General features: G+C 50.7%; 1 protein-coding gene and 1 pseudogene across 2 annotated transcripts in view; one reads left to right on the top strand and one right to left on the bottom strand.

The window, feature by feature from the left end:
- SH3RF3 (SH3 domain containing ring finger 3) overlaps positions 1–20,384 on the bottom strand; it is a 315,735-nt gene extending 295,351 nt beyond the window's left edge. For both annotated transcript variants that reach the window (XM_012737611.3, XM_076001083.1), the window contains exon 1: positions 19,199–20,384. In XM_012737611.3, coding sequence (XP_012593065.2) covers positions 19,199–19,780 — 582 coding nt within the window. In that variant the 5' untranslated portion in view covers positions 19,781–20,384. The remainder of the gene's footprint in view (positions 1–19,198) is intronic.
- Positions 19,779–20,754, top strand: LOC109730626 (uncharacterized; annotated as a pseudogene).
- The last annotated feature ends 3,340 nt before the right edge of the window (positions 20,755–24,094 follow it).

Genomic DNA, 24,094 nt, shown 5'->3' with positions numbered 1-24,094 from the left:
TTATAAATTTTTATGATATGGTAAAAGGTGCCACAAAATATTATAATTTCTCCTCCAGTCTGGGCAGCCTGGTATGGAGGGAATAATGTGAGTTTTGAGGAGGTCGGAACTGACTTCTAACCCCAACTCACACCTCAGTTTCCTGCTCTGGGAAGTGAGGCTCACAGCACCAACCCCACACGTGGGGCCAGAGGCAGCCTGAATGCAGATCCCAGCTCCACTACCCAACCTCTCTGGGCCTCACTTTCCCCATCTGCAAAATGGGTAATCACAGTACCTATTCCACTGAGTTGTTAAATGGACTAGGTGAATTGAGTTGAATTCTCTATTTTTGTAAGAAATTATTTTTCTAAGGAATTATTTTTTAAGAGAAATGATGACAGTGCCAGGCTCATAAGTAAAATGGCCTCAGGTGCCACCAGGTTAAAAACTAAAATCCCTAGCTAGCATAGCCTTGCACCACCTGCCTTGGCCTTCACCCCCACACCTCTGCTCCGTCCCCCCACCTCATGTTCCCTCACGGAGCCCCCAAGCACTTCCTTTCAGTTCCTCATTTGCTCCAAACTCCTTAGGACTCTAGGCCTCCGTGCCTGCTGTTCCCTCTGCTAGAACACTCTCTTCCTCCCTTTTCACCCGGCCAAGTCCAACTCCTCCTCCAGGTGCAGACCTGGCAGAATTCTCCTGCTGTTGGCTCTCACCACCCCTTACCCTTCTATGCAAGTTGGGAATAGGCTTGCAGGAAAGTTTCCTCTACTCCACCAACTTTTCCAATCCTTCTACAGTTCAGACCAGCACTGATGCACCCAGCATCAACATGAGACGAGGACCTTTGAACCTTATGCCTGGCTACACCCAGACCCATCACATCAGGACCCTGGGCTGGGACACACATCAGTATTTGGGGAAGTTCCCCTGGAGACTTCAAGATGCAGCCCAAGCCAAGAACCACCGGTTTAATGTAAGAATATAGGTGCAATATGTTAAAAGATGATTTTGACCTTCCAATAAGATAAAAAAAAAAAAAAAAAGAAAATCCATGATTACAAAAAGAATTCCCTGATTATTTTAAAATCTAAATTAAGTCCAATTAGAGCACAAAGATACATGCATTACAAAACATCTCCACTGCAGCTAAGGTTTTTGAATCGCCATTCCATTCACTGTCTCGACAGAGTCCCCATGGTACCGATGAGAATGTAAGCACCACGAGGCCGGCCTGTCTCTCGCTCTCTGTGATGTTGCTGCTGCGACAGAGAACCAAAGCGGCACCTGTTGGTGCTGAACGGACACTTGTGCGTGATGCTCAGTCCTTCTCCCACCGGGCTGTGCATGCCAGGTCCCGGGCCGGGGGCAGGCCCCGCACAAACTCGGGCACAGCTGCGTTAACGCACTTGCTCTGAAACAAGCGAATCCCCGCTGGCTCCTCGCTGGCTGCGGGAGAGACCCTGTGCCTGCCTTTGAAGCCGTTCATCTGTGGTCCAGGAAATGCTGCGGTAACCTTTGAGATGAAAAGAGGTTTAGAAGTGCAAATGACTGTCAGCGTGAATATTAATAGCGACGTTATTAATAACTGAAGTTGTCTGCCAGACACTCGACTCTTGATTAAACGAGTGGAGGAGCTCAAGCCAAAACCAGAGAGACCACTCAGCTCCGAGCCAGCCGTCTACTGGAGGACCGGTCCCAGCGGGGCCAGAGCACTCAGGGTGTCTGAGTCGAGAAGTCCGCGTGAAAGTCGGCAGGCGGACACAGGCCAGGGACAGTGGCCGGCCCTGTGCCCCCCAGGCAACGTGAGCTCCCCAGGGCAGGCTGGGCTGGGCTCCTTGCTCTTCCCCAGAGCCCAACACAAGAAGGAACAAATGACCAAGTGAGAGAAGGGAGGGAGGGAGGGAGGGAGGAAAGGTGGATTTGGGGTAAAAGCCAGAAAGTGCAAACAGGGAAACAAAGGCCCCCAAGGCTAGGGGGGGGCTCTGCCTACTCTACCAAGAATAAAATACAAGGCCTGGCTTGGTGACTCACGCCTGTAATCCTAGCACTCTGGGAGGCCGAGGCGGGCGGATCGTTTGAGCTCAGGAGTTCAAAACCAGCCTGAGCAAGAGCGAGACCCTTGTCTCTACTAAAAAAAAATAGAAAGAAATTAGCCAGACAACTGAAAGTATGCATAGAAAAAATTAGCCGGGCATGGTGGCGCGTGCCTGTAGTCCCAGCTACTCGGGAGGCTGAGGCAGGAGTGTCACTTGAGCCCAGGAGTTTGAGGTTGCTGTGAGCTAGGCTGACGCCACAGCACTTTAGCCCGGGCAACAGAGTAAGACTGTCTCAAAAAAAATAAAATAAAATACAGGATTTCTTTCTTTGGCGAAACCACCAATCAGAACTGTTCCACAAGCCATGAATCCACCCAAAATACTTTGTTGAAAAAAATCCACCATGCTGCTGTCCCTACAAATACCTGAGACCCAAGGGAACCGTGGCTGTCCTCACAGAAGCAGCCTGCCCCGGCTGAGCCTCCATGACATGGGGCCTCAATGACACCCACATCGAGCTGCTTCTTCAGTCAGGGATGTACTTTTCAGCATTAGAGATTATCCCTTTCACATTTTTAACTGCTGTGGCTTCTGCCTGACTAATGCCATCTTTAATTATACATAATCGAGTATTTTACTGTGATCTAATGGGGTCTATCACTCATCGAAATGGCACCAGTCGGCAATAATATTCCCCTGAGCCAATTACTCAACCCTCTTTTCCTTCTTCCAGGTACCAGCCTGCACGTGCGGAAACCTGTACACAGTGTGAGCTGTAGCATCTCCCCAATTTGCCCAAAATGACAAAACCTGTCCTTAAGAAACCCTCTCTCTAATGGTTTGCTCGTGAGCACCTGAGTAGCAACTCTAAGGACGGCCGGCGGAGCTCGGACCTCGTGCCGCGTTCTGTGCACACGTCCTTGTGGGTCCCACACACTCTGCACAGGTGGCATGACCAGGGCCTGGCACACAAGGGGACTGGCTACTCCAGAAGGTAAGCGATTTGCCGGAGTCCTACAGCTAGCAAGTCAGAATGCCATGATTCTGCCTTCAGTGGTGACACACTGAGTCCCAAATGCGAGTGACAAGGAGAAAAGCACACATGGGGGCTGGCTGGGACCAACCAGATAGCCCAGCCAGGGGGCCTCCCCTGAACGTGGATCCCACAGACCCCACACGACAATCCACCCGGGCAGCACTAGATCTTGAGGGGCGACAGACCTTCAGCAAACCTACGAAGAGCAGCAGCAATCCCCAAAACTGCCACTCAAAGGGATAAATCAATTAATAATTATAAATGCATAATTTATAAAAATTATAGCTGTACATGTGTTCATAAAAATGTGTGCTCACATTGACATGCATTAGCTATTGATTGAAAAGATGGATGGTCAGGCTCCAGTTCTGGACATTTTTGCCTCAACGACTGCTCGTTAAACTCTGAATACTTACAAAAGAAATTCAAATTACAAAACCAAGTGCCCCAAGACCAAAAACAGGCAAATATACCAGAAAGGTCACTTGATGGGAAATTGACAAATAAATCATTTTCAAGAGAACAAGGAATCAATAAATAGCTATGAGACCTTGGTGTGTCCCTCCTGAATAATTGACTAGGCATCTTTTTGGGCCCATTTACAGAACTATGTTTAGATTCCATTTAGCGCTGCAAAATAATTCACTCAAGTGTTGGCTTCTTATCAGATCTGTTGACCAAGCAGCAGATGGAAAATAGTAAATACACATGGATATGGGGTCTCCTGAGTGTACAGACAGCTCACTGAGGCTGCCATTCAAGAGCCACCCTTCACGAGACTCAGCGACAGCAAGGCAGCTCGTCCAAGCCCAGAGGCGATATTGTCTATAAAGGAGCTGGGGGTTCCCCTGAGGTGCCTCTGCAGGGAGAGGACAGCACACCTCCCTGCGGCTGTGGCTGTGAGAACAGCCCCCACGGATGGCTGTCATTGCAAGAAATAGGCACCCTGGTCTTGCCTTGCAGGAAGGTGCCAGCCAAACCCATTCTCTAACTCACTTCAGGGTCACTGAGAACGAAAAGAAAAGGAATATATCAGAGATAGGGAGGGAGAGAATTCACTTGTACAATTGTGGGGGAGGAAGGGCCTTAGCTTGGGAGAAAGCCCGGGGAGCCGTCAGGTTGGAAGATGAGGCCCAGGAAGTCCTCTGGAGGAGAGAGAGGAAACAGGTAACTGATGGAAGAGGACCTGAGAGGACACCAGGAGCGGGAAAGGGCGGGCACTAGAGAAAGGGGAGAGCCGTGATTTGGGGAAGGAAGGATTGCAAACAAGACACTTGGATGTCAACTCTGCAGGGTCCTCCAAGTCAGGTCCCCCGTCCTTCCTTGGGGTCACAGCCTGACCTTGTTTGGGGGCCGCCCCATCACAGCAGCCTCGTGATGGGGGAGGTGGTGAGTCAGCCACCCAAGACGCTGAGCCCCTTGCCGGTGGAGGGAGAGCTGGGACTGAGTGTGGTCCTGGGGACAGGGTGTCCTCAGAGGTGGGCTTCTTGGCTCCAAAACAGAGATAGGAGAGCGCAGACCCTTCCTCCTGCCTTTGGATGTTCCCGGGACCCACGGCTTGCCCACCACATTGGAAGCCTCTTGGCACCCAACAGAAATAGGCTGAAGGGACTGAGGAGAGATTTATTATTAATATTAGTATTATTATACTTTGCACTTGAGGCCCTACCTTCTTTGGGGGTGCTGAACAATCTCTTTGCCAGTTTATTCCAATGATATTTTGAGGACCTTTGTTGATGATGCCCTTCGCCTGACCCTTAATCTGGTTTTAAAAGCAGCCAGAACTAAGGGCCCAAAAAATGTAAAGCCCAACAGAAATGGCCACTATTACTTTACCATCCATTACTATACTTATTATCATGAAAATTAAGACTCAAGAACAATAGCAATGACAACAACTTGCCTTTATTAATCTCTTACTATCCAGCTAGCACTATTCTAAGCACTCTTCGTGGATGAACTCCCTGAGGTAGCACAACTCTTTGGGGAGAGGGACACTCTTCTCAGGCCCAGACAGGACACCGCAGCCCAGAGGGCACAGTGCCAGGCCCCAGTGCCACCAACAGGCTTGCAGGGGGCGGTGAGCCCCACACTCACCCTCGGCCTCCCCTGAGAGGCAACTCCTGCCTCTCAGCCTGCAGGGGTGTCACCGCTGACCAGCACACCCTGGAGCTCACACCCACTGACACACCAAGACTGCACTTGGGCTCCCATGCTGTCATTCAGGGGAACAGACTCAATGCATAGTTTGGTCCTGACCCCGAGGAACTTACAATCCTGCATGGGTGAGAACACCCGAGATCTGGAAAACAACCAGGACGTGAACCCTAGAGTGGTGCTCTAGGCATTCGGTGAGAACCTAGAGCAGCGTGGTAAGAGTGGCACAGAGTGGCCCAGCCATTAGTGGGTCATGCCAGCCCCCGGGACAGTTTGGTGGGCAGAGGAGGAGGCAGGACCCAGATCAGCCACGTCACAACAGGCTTCTGGACGGCCTCCAGAGGATGGAGGAAGGAAAGGTCAGTCCTTCAGGGACACATAGACTATGGTGAAGGGGATAGGTCTCATGTAAGCAAAGAGCCCAGCTGCAGCAGCAATGAGCCCCGGAGCAGGAATGTGAGGGCAGCTGGGCTCCAAGGGCCATGTAGGAGCAAGACCATAGGACACCGAGCCTGGCGTGAAATCTAGCCTAAAGGGGGGATGAGGAAGACTATTTTAAGACAATTGCTGGGGCCACTGGTAAAGGAGGACTGGGAAGACCATGGTCTAGAGGGACCTGGCTGGGACATGGGGTGACACATGTTGCCATCTCAGAAGTAGCAGAAAGGCAGAAGTGAACTGTCCCTTTCATAAGAAGGAAATGATTGAACTTGGAGTCACAGACAAAGATGACTGCAAGATCGGTAAGATATCAATATCAGGTCATGCCTTTAATGCCCAGCACTCCCTTAGGAGCTTTTCTGACAGCCCTGCCTGGCTCAGAGCCCCCCAGGTTTCTAACCCTGCACCTGCCAGAGCCCAGAGCTGGAGCCCGCAGCCCTGGGATCTGCACTGCAGGTCACCTGCCCCAGCATGCCAGTGTCCACACCACCCAAGCACTCAAGCTCTGAGAACCATGGCTGGTGAGTAAGGCCTGCCGCACTGTTCCTGCTGTCCTGCCGTCTTTGGGTTCCCAGCCCTGAGTCGGTGCTCAGTTGTGATTCAGGCCCCTGGCACCTGGCTGATTCACACAGGTGCAGGAGGCTCCGTGCCGGCTGAGCATCACCAGCTGCAGACAGGCCTCAGGGGGACCAGCCTGGGCCAAGCACAGCAGCAAAAGGACTCAGGGGATGTGTGTCACTCTTCTTGCCCTGTTGATAACTTCAGCCCAAAATAAATCTCTAAGGCTAGGTTTTTCACACTTGCTATTTGGGTTAAAAAATCAGAAAAGTGATATTTCCAAACACTGGCTTCCAAACATAAAATGCTGCCCTGTTCATCACATTCACTTTACTCAACCCCCTCCCACCTTATAAGTCCTCAGCATCTCCACGGCCGGGTGCCAGCATCTCAGATCTAAGGGAAACGAGTGTTTTAAAAGACAAGCATCAAGATGCTATGGAAAAAACTAAGTCTACTTATTTCAGCAGCTTTGTGTTTTTTAAAAAATACCTTTTATTATCATGTATAATTTCTTCCCCCCCCTAGTTTTATTGAGGTATAATTGACAAATACAATTGTATATATTTAAGGTATACAACATGATAAATTGATGTATGTATATACACTGTCAAATGATTACCACAATCGAGATAGTTAACCTATCCATCCCTTCACATGGTTGCCTTTTTTGTGTGCTGAGAACACTTAAGATCTACACTCTTAGCAAATTTGAAGTTCACAATACAATATTGTTAACTGCAGTCACCACGATGCACATCCAGTCTCCAGATCTTAGTCATCTCATAACTGAAGTTTATACCCTCTGACCAGGATCTCCTCTTTTCTGCCACCTCCATCCCCTGGTAACCACCATCTTACTCTCTGCTTCCATGAGTTCCACTTTTTAAAAATTCCACATGCAAATGAGATCATGCAATATTTGCCTTTCTGTCTCCATGGCTTATTTCACAGAGGATAATGTCCTCTAGGTTCCTTCACGTTGTCACAAATGGCAGGATTTCCTGGGAGTACAGATATCTCTTCAAGATTCTGATTTCATTTCGACTTAGCACAGTTTTTACCTACACTGTAGTCATCCGTGTCTCGCCTTCACAATACTTACTCAATGAGTTTCTTTAAATTGACTCACTTTTCATTTAAACTTGTTTCCAAATGAAACCTCATGCAACTGACATAATTTTTTTATGTGCACCACTTGACATAAATTGAGGGGACTATTAAAATAAACACAAACATGAATATAAAACCTGTTCCTCAGGTGCCACCTGGGACCCTCTTGTGGCCATCGCAGTGGGCACCCCACATGTGGGCTCCCCGGATCCCCACCAGGCACGCCAGCACCCCAGCAGCACTGTCCCCTCCTGCATCTCACACACCAAGTCGTACCCCAGCAGCCGGGAACCACCAGCTCCGGGTCCCAGATACTCCACTAGAACACCCCTGTGCTGTACCTGTCAACGTTACAATTGTCGCCTTGAAAGCCAACATCCTTGACAATTCCCCAACCTGACAGAATTTTCCCACTTAGGCTTACAGAATGAAAGTGTCCCCTGCTGACAGCCACCTTTCCCCACGTTCACTGACAAGCCTACATTGCTTCCGTCACTCCACAACAATCCCGACTCCTTTGCAGGAGAAGCCAGAGGAACACCAATGACCAGAAAATAAGACTCGGCCCCACCGGCCAGTGCCCGCCGAGCTCACCTCACCAGGCCACTCCAGATGTAGAGCCGCGGCATGCAGCCCAGCGGAAGCCATTCTGCCCCAGGGAACCCAGTGAGCCCTCTAATGAGGGGACTAGCCCACGGACAGAAGTCACACTCAAATCCTCTCTCAGTGGGCGTCACTGCCGGGCCCCAAGGGCTGCTCTGAATCTCCTTCTCATCCTGTCCCACGTCCTACTGACGCCGTCAGGAGACCTATTCCCTGGGTCTAGGTAAAGAGCATTCTGCTTCCTCCTGGAAGAAGCAAGCTTTGGGCCTTAACTCTTCTCTCAAGATGCGCTGTTATCCCCAATGCCATCCACCCTTCCCAGGACCTACACCCTAAAGCCACATCCCTTTCATGAAAGTCAAATGCACAGATTGGAGCCTCAGTCTGCACCTGTGAGGAAGCAAGTCAGCCTGCAGAGTGGCGATCTCGGGCTCAGGGCTCAGCTCGGTGCCCGCCCTGGGCACGGGGGAAGGCGGGTGTGTGCCCGTGGGCTGCAGACGGCTCGAGCCCCTTCTGTGAGCTCAGCATGGCGGGGAGGGCAGGAAGGGCGCTGGCACGTGTGGGGCTGAGCCCTGCCCATCACTGAGCCAGGGACAGGAAGAGGGACCCAGGCAGGACGAGTAGCTATTGCCTCCGGGAAGCCAGATGCTGCCAACCTCAAAGGGCCAACAAAGCAGCAATTGTCAGGAAAACACACAGCCCACAGAAGGCAAGAGTGAGGAAAGATCACTGAAAACAGCTTGAGGAAATAAAAAGGGAACCAGAAACTGCACAGAACAGACACAAAAGAAAGGGCCGTGCAGAGACTCGGGCTCAGAGGGGTCTGGTTGTTGCCCAGCATCTTCTCACCGAGGGTGGGCCCCAGCACAGCATGGACCCTTAGATACAGATGCCACAGCAGCCCATGCCAGCCCAGAGGTCACCTGTCTGCCTAGGCGCCCACCCACAGCGTGCCCGACTGTCTGGGGTACATTACGAGTGTCCAGTTCGTCAGAAGCCCAGGCAGACAGCCTGCGGTTAGAGAGGAAAGGGCCACTCGGCCCGTGAGGCTGCTCATGGCAACGAAAGCACTGAGCGGAGAACTGGCACGCTCAGGGCCAGACTGTGCAGGTGCTGATGGTCAAAGATGGTGCACTGGTTAGTTTGGGGACACAGAGAAAATGTTACCATTAAAATCTACCACAATTCACAGACTGGCTATTAATCCCATTAACTCCATGTGAAGCGCGCATGTCTTTTACGGAAAGGAAAAAAAAAGAAAGTCTATTTCCTATAACACCTAAATTTAAAAAGCAAGAAATTGCCGACGTCTAGGGAGAATAGAAAAAGAACATCAGTATATAAAGGCACCATAAGCGGAATTATGGTTCACATATAAAGTCGGTGGCTGAACGTGGCTGATCTCGGGGAGAGACAGAAGTCCAACCGTGTGCATCAACCGCGTGCATCAACAGGGCCCTCAGAAAAGCAGCAGCAGAGATGGCTGGAGGGGACAGTGACCAGAAGGGAAGGAGGCCGGCCCTGGGCTGGCGTGGGAAGCCTTCTGCTGGCCTGTCCTCTTCACCCCAGCCTTGTCCTGTGAGTTATGTGGGCACAGTTTAAATGTTTCATGAGTCACTACCTCTGATCAATAAACCACTCTGTTTCTTTAACGCAGCTACGTTGGAGACAAACAGCCTCCACCTGCCTACGTGCTGCCCTTTGTCCACGAAACGCCAGGCGTCAAACTGCCGAGGAGCGGACACGCTGTCTTTGCAAACGGGTGATTGAAAAGTTCAAGGACTGCAATTCTTAAGCTGCGTCGCTTGGTGGGCTACTGGCACGTAGCACCTGCCCTTCTCCATGAGGTTCACCCACGGGGTGTGAGTCCTCTGCTGAATTTGACATAGGTCACTTCATTTGGTATGTTGGAGAAAATAACTTTAAATCCAGGAAAACTTCTACTGCTGTGTGTATGTCAAAGCTTATTTTGTCAAACTGAGATACCGGTGACACTCCCAATTCCCCACAAAAAAACCATATTTTTAAAATTAATTTTCTAAAAAGCAGATATTGAACACCGGAAGTCTTTCCCTGCCGTAGTCCACAACACAAATTTAGCCACAGAAGATACAGGAGAACCGCCGCTCGGGATAAAGGAGAGTTGCCCTTCTCCTGGGTGTGATGGTGCATCCGCGTCCACCTTTCATTGCACACGTGTTCAGACTGCAAACTTGGTCCAATTACTGCTAGTGATAAAATTAACTTAGTAGAAAAAAATTGATCCCACTTGTTAACTGTGCGAAGGTGACGTTAATGCAACACAAACTACATCCCTGACCCTCTGCATGCATTATCTCACCCAAACGCATCTAGCTTTAGTTACCTTTAGCTGTGCTGGGAAAAGGAGAAAAAGTGTGATGTTTCAATTATATAGATTTGGAGTATGATTATGAAGAGTTAAGGAATCTAATAGTTTACCCATAAACAGTAAATATGTGGATACGTTTAGAGAAATAAAATGAGCCGCGTAACAGAGTCACTGGCCACGACCCTGCTGCAGGCCCGAGTTTCACCTGCCATACCAGGTATAACCTGTATACCCTATTGGCTATTTGTTCACAGTGTCTTCTAAATGGTCAGCTCCCAGAAGGCGTGGATCATTTCTGGCGCTTGCAACAGGGTGGGCAGTCAATAAATATCTGTGGGCTGAATTAATTAACATCACTTGTTCTGGGCCAGACTTGAAGAACAGCATTCAGACAGGGCCACAGTGACAGCTCCACAGCCCCAGCACCCGGGCCACCATTCACTCTGCACGTTCATTACCACTGCAGTCTTCAGGCGGGCATGCACACCCCGGGGAAGAGGGGCTGGCTGGTTTCCTCACTGTGGAAGGAGGGTGCTGCAGGGACAGGAGGGGAACTAGAACGAACCCGCAGCAGTGGGCTACCCTGACCGCTCTCTAAAAGAACCAGTTCAATACGTTATGTCAACTCCACAATATTACTCCAAATTTACATGCCACCTTGCCAGCAAATGGAGCACCAAGCTAATATGTAAAACAGCCTTGAAATCCCAGCAACAACAGCGACTCTGTACTTCAACAATTAAACTCCCACGTTCGAAACAGAAGCACCACCACCTTATTCCTACCTATGTTTTAGAAATTTTTACATAAGAAATAAGAGTCTGTGCCTGCCACGGCATTCATGGGACAAAGGCACCCACACCTACCAGACCTGGGGCAGTCCCTTGACCCAGGTGTCCCCGCCCCGCGGGGCTCTCCTGCACCCTCACAAGTGAGCACGCCATCATCTGAAGGATTCTTTCAACTCAAACGGCAACATTAGCAGGCAAAACATTAGAGGATTGAACGATTACTCTTTGAAAGTAAAAGCAGCTGCTGATAAGAAGGAGGGGGCCTGATGAGATTAGTCAACCTCCAGCCGCTTACTGAAATATGCCTGAGCCTCCCTCACCTTTCATCTGCCTCTCCTGCACCGCTCAGCTCGTCGGAGTGCAGTCTAGGGCAGTCTTCCATCCATGCGCCTGAGATCACAAGTGACAAAGCCAAACAAGCCGCACCCTAGGTGGAGTGCTGAAAGCTGGCCTCCAGAAGTCAAAAGCGGCTTCAGAAACTGTGCCGGACACACCTGACCCCCGTCGCTCCAGCTACAGCAGCAAAGTCCTCCTGCCCGCTGAGCACGTGGCACTTCCGGAACCTCCGCTCAAGAAACTGCAATAGGCAGACACCTCCTCTGAAAGGTGCTGCCTGCAAGACCAAGCTTTCTTAGACAGCACCCAGCTGTGGGAGGGACCGTCCTCACCACTTTCGTTCCTGCCACGAAGCGCGAAAGATCCAGAAAGCAGAATCGTGAAGTCCCCGTTTGACAAATCATGACGAGGAAGGAAGAAAAACCCGTAAGAGGTGAGAACCCACTGCAAACACACTAAGCCCCAAGTCGCTCTGATGCCACTTTCCTCATTAGAAATTCCTGCCAGATAAACACAGAACAGAAAGATATAGCAGAGGTTTTCCTCTGCAGCACATCTGGTCACTTAACTAAATGGGAAAAATTACATTTCATTATAAAGAAAGACCAGCACAATCTCTATCCAAGGTAATCTCAGGGTGCTCATTGTGGTGCCTGGTACACAGCAGGTGCTCAACTATGTCCAGTGAAGTGGGAGAGAGAAATGCACCAACATCCCATTTCTTGATCTAGTGAGCAGAGGCCCCACTGGGAACACCAGGATTTCCTGCTAAGGACTCCTGCTGCAACCTCAGCGTTCAGCCAAGCCCACTCACATCTGCCCCTGGTGTGAACATGTTTTTACATTCTCTCGCCACTTCTGATGACCTGAATGTCCCTGGTGAATTCTAATTCATTTAAACTCACATAAATTCATGTGAGCCTTATGCACACATTCCATTAAGCAGAAATGCAAATATAATGTCTTCATGTTTGTATCAGTTAACAATGTAAACACCTGTTACACAAGACAGAAGCGACTCCTTTAATATCCATGAGCCATCAAGGGCCAAAGTGGAGCTTAAAAAAGGCAGCAACCTGTGGGTAGAATCCAAATCATGCCACAACTTTATACACTTATTCATGCTAACTACAATCAATGGGAAAAGTCAGGCCCACATTATGGGGTTCTTGCACATTCTGTAAACCGTTCACCATTCACGGCTGCCAAATACCTTCATCTTGATACCCTAGTCTTTTAAGGTTAACTAAAATTCCAACAAGATATACATCAAGTATGCATTCATCAAATCTGAAGACTTCTCAACCAAGGCAAAACTGACCTTGGCCTCTTCACGTGGTGCTGTCAAGAGCATTTCCCCATAACCAAATGCTTGATTTTTTTTTTTTTCAGAAATGCACCTGAAAAAAGATCGTGTTAACTGTAAAGGATAGAAATTAAATACGGATTGAACTGAAATGCACATGCAACCCAAATTTGACATGCTCGCACAAGCAGGTGGGCTCTCAAAAGCCAGAGTGAAGAGATGACTGGGTGGACCTGCTCAGCTCGGCCACACTGAGCAGCCGAGTCCAGGCAGTGGCAGACAGGCTCTGTGTCCTGCATGTTACCAGGGGGCTCAGCTCCAGGGGGGCCTGACACCAGCTGGAGCAGCACCTGAGCAGGGTTATTCTCCCCTGCTGGCCTTGCAAAAGCAGACTGTAGTTTAGACATTTTTTTATCTTTAATGAAGTTTGTAAAGATCAGGAACACTGCCGCTGATAACAAAGATAAGCTTGGAGCAGTTTAAAAGGTGAAACAAACAGACTCAACCCATCACTTGACCTAGATGCCCATTAAAGTTTGACAACCCAGTCACCATAACACAGGCCGACTTTGAACCTGAAGACAAAGCATGGTGTCAGACTCACAACGGACACACACATACACACACACACCGATCCACGTCCACATCACAAACATACACACCCTTAATTTAGGAAACTAAATGCAATGAACACACCAGCTGTGAGCAGGCCCTGCGAGGTGTCCCTCGCTCATGACAGCAGACTTGGAGATTTTCATATTAGCAATAGGCAGTGAAAGGACAGCCACTAGTGTGTGCTGGGCACTGTGCGTACGTCGTCCCATGCATCCAATGGAGCAGACAGGATCCCTAATCCACTGATAAGAACGCTCACCAGAGCTAACACGTTTGCACAAGCGGACACGTGAAGGAGTGAGGAAGCCAGGATTAAAACCTGTTCTTGCGAGATCTGTAAACCACACCTGCGCTGGGATTCCTGCCCATGTGCCACCCAGAAGTCCCCACCCCTGCCCCTCCTTCCTCATGGGGGACTCTGCGTGCCCCAGGGGAGGGGGATGGCAGGGCCTCAGCCCCATAAGTGGAAGGTGATCCTGTGTGCCAAGGCCCTGGCAGAGCTGTGGCTGGTCAAGGCCCCAGCCTGGCATGCCACACAGTCCCCCAAGGTGTGATGGGAAGGGTGTGGGGGGCCGGATCGAGGTGGAACACAAGGAGAAGAAACCCTCCTTCTCTGCTTTGGGGTGTTGTCATGGAGACATGGTACCTGAACTGCCTCTGTCTTGAGACCTGGTGGGTAGGACGGAGGGTGAGGCCAACACAGTGGCAGGGCAGAAGGATGGACAAGCAGGATCACTGAGGACAGAGGGCCACCGGGCCAGTCAGCTCGGCCACTCGGAATCCTAACATACCGCTCACAGCATCCCACAGGGCAGCCCCATCACTTGCCACCGAAGCCACGGCTGGTTCTGTGCTCTCTCCTGCCGCCACCCTGCACTGCACAGTGCCTGGCTTTACAAGCCAGCAGCCTCTCTGGGAAGAGCATCTGTGGCCTGGGGAATGGTGAATGGAAGGGGTCTTATGTTTGGGACCTTGGCCACTAAGGAGCTGAGTCCTCTAACCACAAAGCCAGCTAGGCGCTCAGCCCAAATCCCATCTTTCAGGAACACCCCTAGTCATTGTCAGCCACTCAGCAAGGACATGTTGGAGCCTTGATGTCCCTGCCTGTGTAACTACCGACCTCATGGAGTCGCAGGAAGGAACAGATGAGATACACTTAAACCACCCAGCTCAACCCTCGGCATACAGCAAAGGCACCAGGTTCGCCTGGCCTCCAGTGGGTGCTCAATGAATGGTAATTATATTACTCACTAACTGGCTACAAACCGAAACATGACTGTTGTGAGTCTCCAAAGTGCTGTTACCACACTCAGGGGCCTTCTGAAAAGGATTCCACTGTGCCTCTGCTGTCACATCAACCGTCTGCTCTCTGGTGAGCTGTCTGGCTCGAGTGCTGGCCTTTTTCTCTGGCGCCCTTACTGCACCCAAGACCAAACCACAGGAACATCCCAAGGATCCAGCCGAGAGAACAGAGGGCAGAGGAACAGAGTCAGAGGACACATCCAACTCAGTCACCTCCAAGCTCTCTCGCTTGTCCAAACAGCAATCCCTTTGGGCCTCAAAATAGTAATTATACCTGCCACTTGGCAGGATTATTGTGAACTTTCCATGAGGCGATATATATCAAAGCACTGAGCATGTGGTAGGCACTCAGTACTTGTTAAATAGAAAGTCTCATGTAAAAGCTGCTCAACTGTCAATGACTAGAGAAGACCCTAACTTGCTTCCAGATGCCACAGACACCCTCCAACCTGTCCTCCAGCCAGCTGACCAGCAGGACTAAGCAACACTCCACTTCCCCTGCAAGACGGCCTCAGGCGCACACAGGAGGCTCTGCCTGGCAATGCTGGGCTGGCCACTCCTGCCCAAGGACACCTGTGCTTATCAGGAATCCACTGTCCTTTTGCACGTCGAATTCATAATGCTAAATACATACTTTAATTCAATAGTATGTAACCAAGGAAGTTTGAGTGCAAAAATAAATATTGCCCCTTGGAAAGCCAAGATGACTACTTAGGAAAGACTCAACCAAAAAAAGACTGCTTTAAAAATGGTCAAATTGGGTGTGAACAAGAATATCAAACATTGGGAGGAGGAATTATTTAAAATCTAGATGAATGCTCCACTCAGAATTCTTTGAAAGTCTCTTAGTCCTCACTCCACTTGAAAGAAACAAATAGAAAATCAAAAACAGTGTCTGTGGTTTCAGCTAGAAAGACAATTTGGAACTCAAAAAAAAGTCCTCAGCCCTGCATCTAAAACAATGGTAAAAGAATCATATGAGTGTGTGTTTATAAAATATTTAATAGACACAATTTTTTCTCCAATTTATTTTATTTTATTATTTTAATTTCCATTATGAGGTCCCAGGCACATTGTCTAAGAGATACAGAAAAGATTTTCAAATGGGTTTAATTTAAACATATCCCATAGTACCTCAAGATACACAATACAGACAAACTAGGCTCTAATGCCTACTTTTATATCATCAAAGGTATTGTCCAAACTTTCTATAGTTCTTTAATTTGTAAAAAATGTTCTTCCTCTTAACCCTTACAGAGTTCTGGGTTGACACCAGCCAGTGCCACAGGTACCCCCTTAGAGCCCAGAGTAGATGGCTTCCCTCCACCACCCCCTAATGTCAGCTCTATAAAAAGAACCCAAGCCAGTCTCAGTCACCTTGAATAGTGCCTGGCCCAAACAGAAGGCAAGAAATATTTTTTTAATTCAAAAAAAATTGGAATTGTCTTATATTTGAGTGCTTATTAAATCTCTCATCCTAAAAAGCATGCTATGATTTACTCTATGTGGAACCACGAAATCCTTTTAAGCAAGACACATTGCCCTGAATCAATATGACCAATGCTAGCTTGGGGTATTAAAGGGGTTCCCTTATGAAATTATGAAAACAAAATAATAAACAAGTTGGGCTGAGAAATTTAGCACACATCAGCAACTGCAATGGTGGGACAGTACCATTAAAACAGGACTTTTTAAAGATCACTTTAAGAAGCAACAATATTAACATACTTTAAGAAGCAACACATACATTTGCCAATAGGAAAATGAAGAGACCAACAGTCCTGATCTTAGACTACAGGTGCTTGTAACTTGGTGTAAAATTTCCAGAGGCAGCATCATTAACTGATACAAAAAAAAAAAAAATGTTTTATCTCAAATGGCTCAGATGAGTGCAGAACTAAGAGGCTCTCCTAACCAGAGTAGGGGACTCCAAGTACTCTGGTGATCATCAAAACCCTGATACAAAAGATGCACATGAAAGAGTTTGGAAAAAAAATGTTTTATGAACTGCAAGTGAAACCAAATAGAAATTAACACATTTTATACATGAGGCAGTCCCCAAAAAGTAAAACTAAATTAATAAAGTAAACATACTAAGCAGATACTCATCTACATACCTAAAAAGTTCACATGTCCCAATTGGCCCAAAATTTAATTGGGAAAATAGAGGACTGTCCTATTTATGGTCACCTGCTATTATGGCATATATGGTATTTGCTGAATGATTAAATGAGTGCCCATCTATTAAACAACATGCGGGAACATCCAGCACTCAGCTTTGCTATTCCAATGGATAAAAAAATATAAAACGTAATTTTCAGTGAGGTCTTTGCTCAGGTGAAACTTTATAGGGTTGCTCAAAGCACTCTATTAAAATCCCTTTCCCCTTAACTCCCCATTCCATCCAGAAGATGCACTAGACCTAATGCTACTACCCCACAGTGGTATTACGAGTATAGCATGCAGGACTTCTGGGTAACCAAGGAGACACTCATTAACTGACTATTAAAAATCAGTGGATGAAAAGCTAGGCAGTATTACAATCCACACCTCTGGTGTTTCCTCTCTGATAACGATCAAATATAAGATTGGATTTAATTCAGACTCTTCCTAGAACCCAGACACAGTCCCTCTGAGATGGGCCTCTGAAGAAAGGCCTACGGTTTGCACTTAGTTAACACAGCAAAAGGAAAGAAAGAAAATGTGTTCCAGGAGTTCCTGAAAGCACACAAAGTCAGAAACATCCTCTGTGTGCCCATAGAGGAAGGCAGCCAATAGTCTCAAAATCTGGTCAACAAAACATCAATTTCCAGTTACTAACTGTCATTTTTAAAAAAGTTACAATCATCAACACCTTTGACAAGTTCTTAAAAAAAGTCACAAATGCCACACAGTTCCAGGAGCTCCATCGAGGCTGCCATTTCAGAGGGTACCTCCTAACCTCCTGGTCAGACAGTTTCCCCAAGACAAGCCAGGAGGACATCTGGACACAGTTGGTCATCAGAATGTCCCCACATTTTACTAGACCCAGGGAGCAGAAGGGAGTAACCCAATCTTTTGCAAATAAAGATCTTGAATTATAAAACCTGAGATTAAAAACAGCAAAGACAGGAAAGAAAAGTTTGAAAATTTCTAACTCGAGCATGTAGCTGGATTTAGTAACAATTAAAACCAAGGGAAAAAATTCCCCTTCAGCAGTGACCCCAAGTGACCCCTAGTAACTATCTTTGTCCATTCATCCTGATTTATGGAAAAACCCCAATTCAGCAGGGCGTGACCTTTAACTCAAGCTCAGCATGCAAGGGTTTGAGTTCTGAACTTTAGAGATGCTGCAGTAGTGCATAATTCAGATGCTAGGATTTTCCCAGTGTTTCAGGATCATGCATACTGGAAGGGTCACACACCACCAATCCTTAAAGGGCCAAAAGCAGAGGAATAAGGCTGTGTTTTCTAAAGCAAATGATTGTTCCAATACATCAATGTATTTTTTTAACCTTTAAATGTGCTTTTCTCCATTTAATGAATGGCAAAACCTGGGTCCTTTTGTTTCTCACTTAAACCAACATCCCATAGGCTGCCTTCTCCCCCAATACAGTTCCCAAAGTGAGAGGGTATGTAAGGACATGTAATAAGCTTTTGAAACCAAACCACTGAAGCCCCCCCAAAGAAGGTCTTTCAACTAAAACAGAAGCAGGGAAGGCCGTTAGATGTAGTTGCACCAAAAATAATAATAAAAATAAAGACCCACGTGAGACTGCAACCCTGCCTGATAACCAAGAGAGGACCTTGGCTTATGGACAAACACTGCCAAGTCCAACCAGAGCTGGGCCAAAACGCTCCTGGGGTCTCCTAGTTAACTCCTTCCCTCCTTCTAGAAGGAGTTTGTAATGTGCATTTTTCCAAACCCTCTCTTCCCTCTGCCCTCTCCTCCCGACCCAGTAGGCGCTTCCCAGGTGCGGCCACGGGAACACCATCCTCAGCCAGAAATGTTTACGCTAACTTTCCTCCAGGCGGGCCCCAGGGTGTGTAAAGGGAGCGTCTGGGGGTCCCGGGTGAGAAGGCTGTCTGTGGAGACGAAAGAGCCGTGTCAAGGTAAAGCAGCAAGGTAACAGGCCCAGCGGAAGCACTGTGGGTGACACCCGACCGGGAGAGGAGACGCGCCCACCCTGGGGAGGATGGGACGCATATGAACAGGTAGTGAGGTGCCCTGCGGCCAGACGCCACCACCAGATGCCACCACCAAGCGAGTGCAGGTGGTAGGACAAGAGACTCTATGAGGGGTGGATGGACCCACAGCAGGTGCAGACAAAGAGCTCGGAGGGGAAGGGGGCAGGGACCGGGGGTGGGCGAAGGGGACGTGTCCCAGAGTTGGCAAGCGGGAATTGAAGGGGGATATTTGTGGAATCCCTGGACAGAAGTGAAGTTGGAGAAAGGGGCGCGGGTTAAGGAGTGGGTAAGCGTGGGGCCACCTCTGGTCTAGTCTATTCCGCATCATTGCCCCCCACGCCCACGCGCCCACACATACGCTCGCACCCAGCGTGGCGTCGCCCCGCGGGGACACATACCTACCTTTGCCACTGGCGCGCTCCTGCCTGTCGCCAGCTCACGCAGGCTGCCGGTGGCACTGCCTGCCACCGCAGGGAGGAAGACCGGGGAGCCTGGGGCGCTGCCCGTCGCGCCGCCCCCGCCGCCCACGAGCGTGGGGGCCGCACTGGGGCCAGGGCTCGGACGCGCTGGCGGGCTGCTGCCCGGGCTGCTGCCCGTGCGGGGCCGCTGACGGATGCCGTCCAGCAGGCGCACCAGCAGGATGTTGGCGGGCAGCTCGTCCACACCGCAGCCCACCAGGATGCGACACTCGGGGCAGCGCAGCTCGTGGCGCGAGCAAACGATGCTTTCCAGGCAGCGGCGGCAGAAGGTGTGCTGGCAAGGCAGCACCTTGGCCGTGGTGTCCAGGCGCTCCAGGCATACAGAGCACTCGAGCAGGTCCAGCAGCGACGACTCGTCCATGTCGTCGCCCGCCCCCGCGGCCGCGGCCGTGGCCGCCGCCCGCCGCCGCCGCTGCCGCTCGCCCGGCCTGTCCTCGTCGCCCTCGCTCTGCGCAGCAGCGGCGGCCGCCTTGGACGCGCACAGCCAAGACGCTCCGAGCAGCATGGGGGAGGCGCCGGCGGCCTGGCGCAGCTGCCTAGGTCCGGGGACCGGCTCGGGGCCCGCCACCAGCGGCAGCGGGCATCAGGACTGCGCCCGTGCGGCCGCCTGGAAGCCGGGCTCGGCCGCAACTTCCGTCACCCCCTGGCGGCCCGAGACTGGTGCCTCGGCAGTGCAAACTAGCGAGCCGACCAGCCTGCGTGGCGGGGACTGGAGTTGCGCGCGCTGCGAGCCAACTCTGGGCCAGCCGAGCCCGCCCAGGCTTTCTGAGCGCAGCGCCCGCGGCTGCCGGCTACACCTGTCCCGCCGAGCGTCCTCCCTGCTCCGGGGGCTGGGGCTGGTGCCCTCCACGAAGCTCAACCGGCTCTGCGCTCCAACCGGCTGCTCGGGGCCCGGAGCCCCGCGGCAAGAAGTGTGGGGAGCGGCCGGCCAGGTCCCCGGGGAGGCCGGGCGCGGCGTGCGCGCTCCCCCGCGCAGCTGGCGAGCCGTACCGCCCCCGCGACACCTCCATGCGACCCGGGCCTGTTCAGGAGTCGCTGTCCCCGGAGGGTTCAGCTGGACCCTTCCTCTTCCTCGGCCACGAGCACGTGCGCGGCGCAGAGGTCACGGTCACTGCAGGGCACAGGGAAGGAAGCGCGGCGTCCCCGGACCCTTCGCCTGGGCGCACGCGGGTTGTTGGCCTTGCCTCTTAGGGCACCTCCAGGGCGCCCGGAGCTCCTCCTGCCAGGCTGTCCCTTCCCAGCGCCCGAGTCTTCTTTCGGCTCTCTGCAAGCCTCAGAGAGGGACTACGTTTCCTGCCAACGCTGCTGCGAAGGAAAGTTTGGGCGGCGTTATCCCGAATGCCTTCCTCGCCGGCGCCGGCGAGCAGCTCGGAGACACGGCCGACGCCCAGGCATCCTCCCCGACGACTCCCCGGAGCGCTCCCAGTCCAGTCCTCTTTCCAGGCGGCGCGCAGAAGTGACAGCCCCGGGGCTGCGGGTGTGGGTGTGGGATGCGGAAGGCAGGAAGGGAAGGCGCGCGGGTGGGCGGGGGTGTCCCGGGCCGCCGACTCCTCCCGGCGGCAGCCTGCCCTCTCCGGAGCCGCCGCCCGCCGACCAGCACCCGTGCGCCGCGCGCGTGGCGGCGCAGGCTCGTGAACCCCGCTCCACTTTCTCCTCCGAGGCGCAGAGGCGGGGGGATTCGCGCTCCTTCCCGACGCCCCGGTTTCTGGGAGCGTCAGAGCAACGGAAGTACGTACGGAGGACCCGGAGCAGCGGGCAAGTTTGGCGGCGGGCTGCGGCCGGCGGCCAGGATTCCCTGCCGCGCGCTGCCCCCTCGCGGCCGCCTCGCGTTCCCGTCGGGGCCGGCGCTGCGCCGCCGCTTCTAGCCCGGGCTGACGTCAGGAGAGGCGCTGAGGGCCCGCCCGCCCGTCAGGCTGTCCTGTGGTTTGTGAGGCTGACTGTGAAACGTTTAGTTTTTTTCAGGAAGAAGGTAATATTTGTGGAGGCTTAAAGGCCAAGAACATGCCTATGCATCATTTTATTTAATCCTCTGAACAGCCCTGTGGAATAATTATTTTATAAATGAGGAAGGTTATGGATGCTTATAGCTGCTGCTGTAAGGCCATTGGGGCTGAATTTTAGATTTTTGTTTTTCCTTTTTATTTATATTTAAGACCAAGAATAGTCATTGAATGAATTTTAATTTTCGTATCCCCAAAGCCTAAAGCATAAAGTCCACATGCCATTAGAATATAAGGTGTCTGTAAGCCACATGTCATTGACACTATAATATCCTCAGTGCCTGGGAAGTGCCTGGCATACAGTAGGTGCTCAATAACTATTTGCTGAATGAGTGAAAGGACATCTCAATCTCATCACCTGGTGATTTCAATGCAGATCTCACTGTCTCACTTCCAGGTGTCCTGAGCTCACAGGAGGCTGTGAGTCCCTGGGAACTTTGCTCCTGCCCGCACAGGTGGCTTTCCCAGCGGGGATTCTCTCAGTGGTGTGGATTTCCACGTGTATCATTTACCTGGCGCTGGCAACAGTCTGGGATGGAAGGCATCCAGAGCCGCCTGGCTTCCCAAGAGGGCTGGAGGACGGGACTGCACCTCCAAGTGCCCAGAAGCACATTCTCAGAAGCCACCTTTCATTCTCTGACCCTCACTCAGGAACAACAAAGGGGAATTTTGAGAGGGCCCAGTATGCTTGATCCAAAAGCAGATGGTGTGGACACAGGATACAAGAGGGAACAAGGAGAGGGCCCCTCAGGCACAAGGAGGGCTTGCAGAGAGCAGGGGCTGCCCCTGATGATATACCCTGATGCTTTTGGTTGCAAGCAACAGAAACCAACTCAACATAGATTTTAAAGAGAACAGAATATATAATAATAACAAGAGGCACCTCACAGGACCCCAGGCTAAGAGCTGGGACAGGTTAATGAAGATGGAGTCCCCAGTGAGTCCTGCTCCCCCTTCTCCACGTGATGACTTGCTCCTTCCCCTCTCACTCCGGCTGCCTGTTTCCCAACCCACAGGACAGAAGACGTGGTCAACGTTCCACGAGCTTCTCACCCCACAGCATCACCCACTGACAAGAGACTCATCTGATGCTGTCACAGGCTGGAAGCTTTAAACCCCTATCACCTTGCTTGGACCAGTGGTCACTCTCTGGCCACGGGAGCATGATGCTCTGATACCTGGCAGCACATTCCAGACTCACACATGAGAAGTGAGAGTTTCCAGAAGTAGCATGCTGGACAGACAGGACAATAGATGCCCCTGCCAGGTGCTCAGAACCACATCTCTGCTGTTTGTGTCCCTCATTATTAGGCACAACCCAAGCCAGACAAAAGCAAGCACAGGGCCACTGAACCCCACTTTTCCCAGACCTTCTGTGCTTCCACTTTACCCTTTTTGCCCCTGCCATTCCCACCTCCCCCAGCACCTAGAGGCTGCAAACCCAGACGTCTACAGGGGCTGGGCAGGGCACGTAACGTATGAAATGGGGGTAGGCCAGGGCAACGGGGCATGGTGGGGACTGTGGTGAGCTGTGTCTTCACCTTCTAAAGGAGGTAGTGGCTGCTCAGCTCCAGCCAATCTCTCACTGCCCTGAGAAATGATGACCACATATTGCCAGATCTTCCTACCTTGGAAGAGAAGTTGGAAGTCCTGCTTTTTATGTGAGATCTGCTGATGTGCAACTATTGGCAACCAACTCAGTTCCCAAAAAAAACACCATACTAGCCAAACAAAATGAATGTGTGGCCAAATTGGCCCACAGACCCCCAGTTTGCAATTTCTGGCTGAGGTATGCTATATGATGGTGTAAGGGAATTTGAGGGTGTGAACTAAATAGTTGAAGTCTTACAAATACAGTTTCATGTTACTCAGTTAAATTTGCACATGTCCAATGAGCCAGTTAGGTAAGTAAATGAGTGAGAAGACCTGGCTTAGCAGTCATCCATATAGAAAGATCTGGGGAACTCAGTCGACCACAAGCATCATATGAGCCAACGTGAGTCATCCATGTTGTATGGCTGCCTAGAAAAGTAATGAAATCTTAAGACGCCTTCATGGAAGTTAGGGGTCGGGGTATGGAAAGAGATAATCCCACCGTACCTCAGGCATGGCGGACCTCATTTTCAAGATTACTTCCCATTCTGGGTACCAAGAACTAATGACAGGGTGGTAAGGGATCTGGACTCCTTGCCTGTGGGTTTAGGATGAAGGAACGGAGGGTGTCTGTCCAGAGAGGAGGATGCTCAGAGGAAACAGGACAGCGCAGCTGCACATCAGGGTTTTGGCTGCCCCAAATTTGACCTCCTTAGATTTGAGAGATTCTCCACCTGGTGATAGTCAGATATTTATTTTCCCACTATGGAGTGGGGACATGAGTAGGGCTGGGCCAGTCAACAGCTGGCACCCCTCTACCTACCCTACTCTGAGAAGCACAGGGAGGGGGGTACAGGCAGTGCCATGGGGTCCCTGTCACTGAGGGCAGGTAGCCAGCAGCCTGGTGTCTGCCTGGTGGGTAGAACAGCCTGCAGCATCTCGGGATGGGGCACGAGTCGACACCAGGCCAGCTCAGCCATGACTACACTGGTGAGCTGAGGCTATGGCTCCACTGCTCTGCTGCTCATTTGGTTGATCTGATTTTATTTAATTAGTTTTATTTAATTAGTTCCTTTTTTTGTTAAATCAGCCAAAGTTAATTTTTGTTGTTTGTAACTTGGAACCCTAACCAATACACCATTATTTATTATCATTCAGAGACCAACACCGGCCCTCAATGTGAGATGATTATCACCAACTACAGTTGCAGAACCCTGGGGGACCCC

The sequence above is a fragment of the Microcebus murinus genome, chromosome 3, assembly GCF_040939455.1.
Source record: "Microcebus murinus isolate Inina chromosome 3, M.murinus_Inina_mat1.0, whole genome shotgun sequence".
Lineage (NCBI taxonomy): Eukaryota > Metazoa > Chordata > Mammalia > Primates > Cheirogaleidae > Microcebus > Microcebus murinus.
Note: the sequence above shows the minus strand (reverse complement) of the source record. Positions and strands in the feature narration are given on the sequence as shown.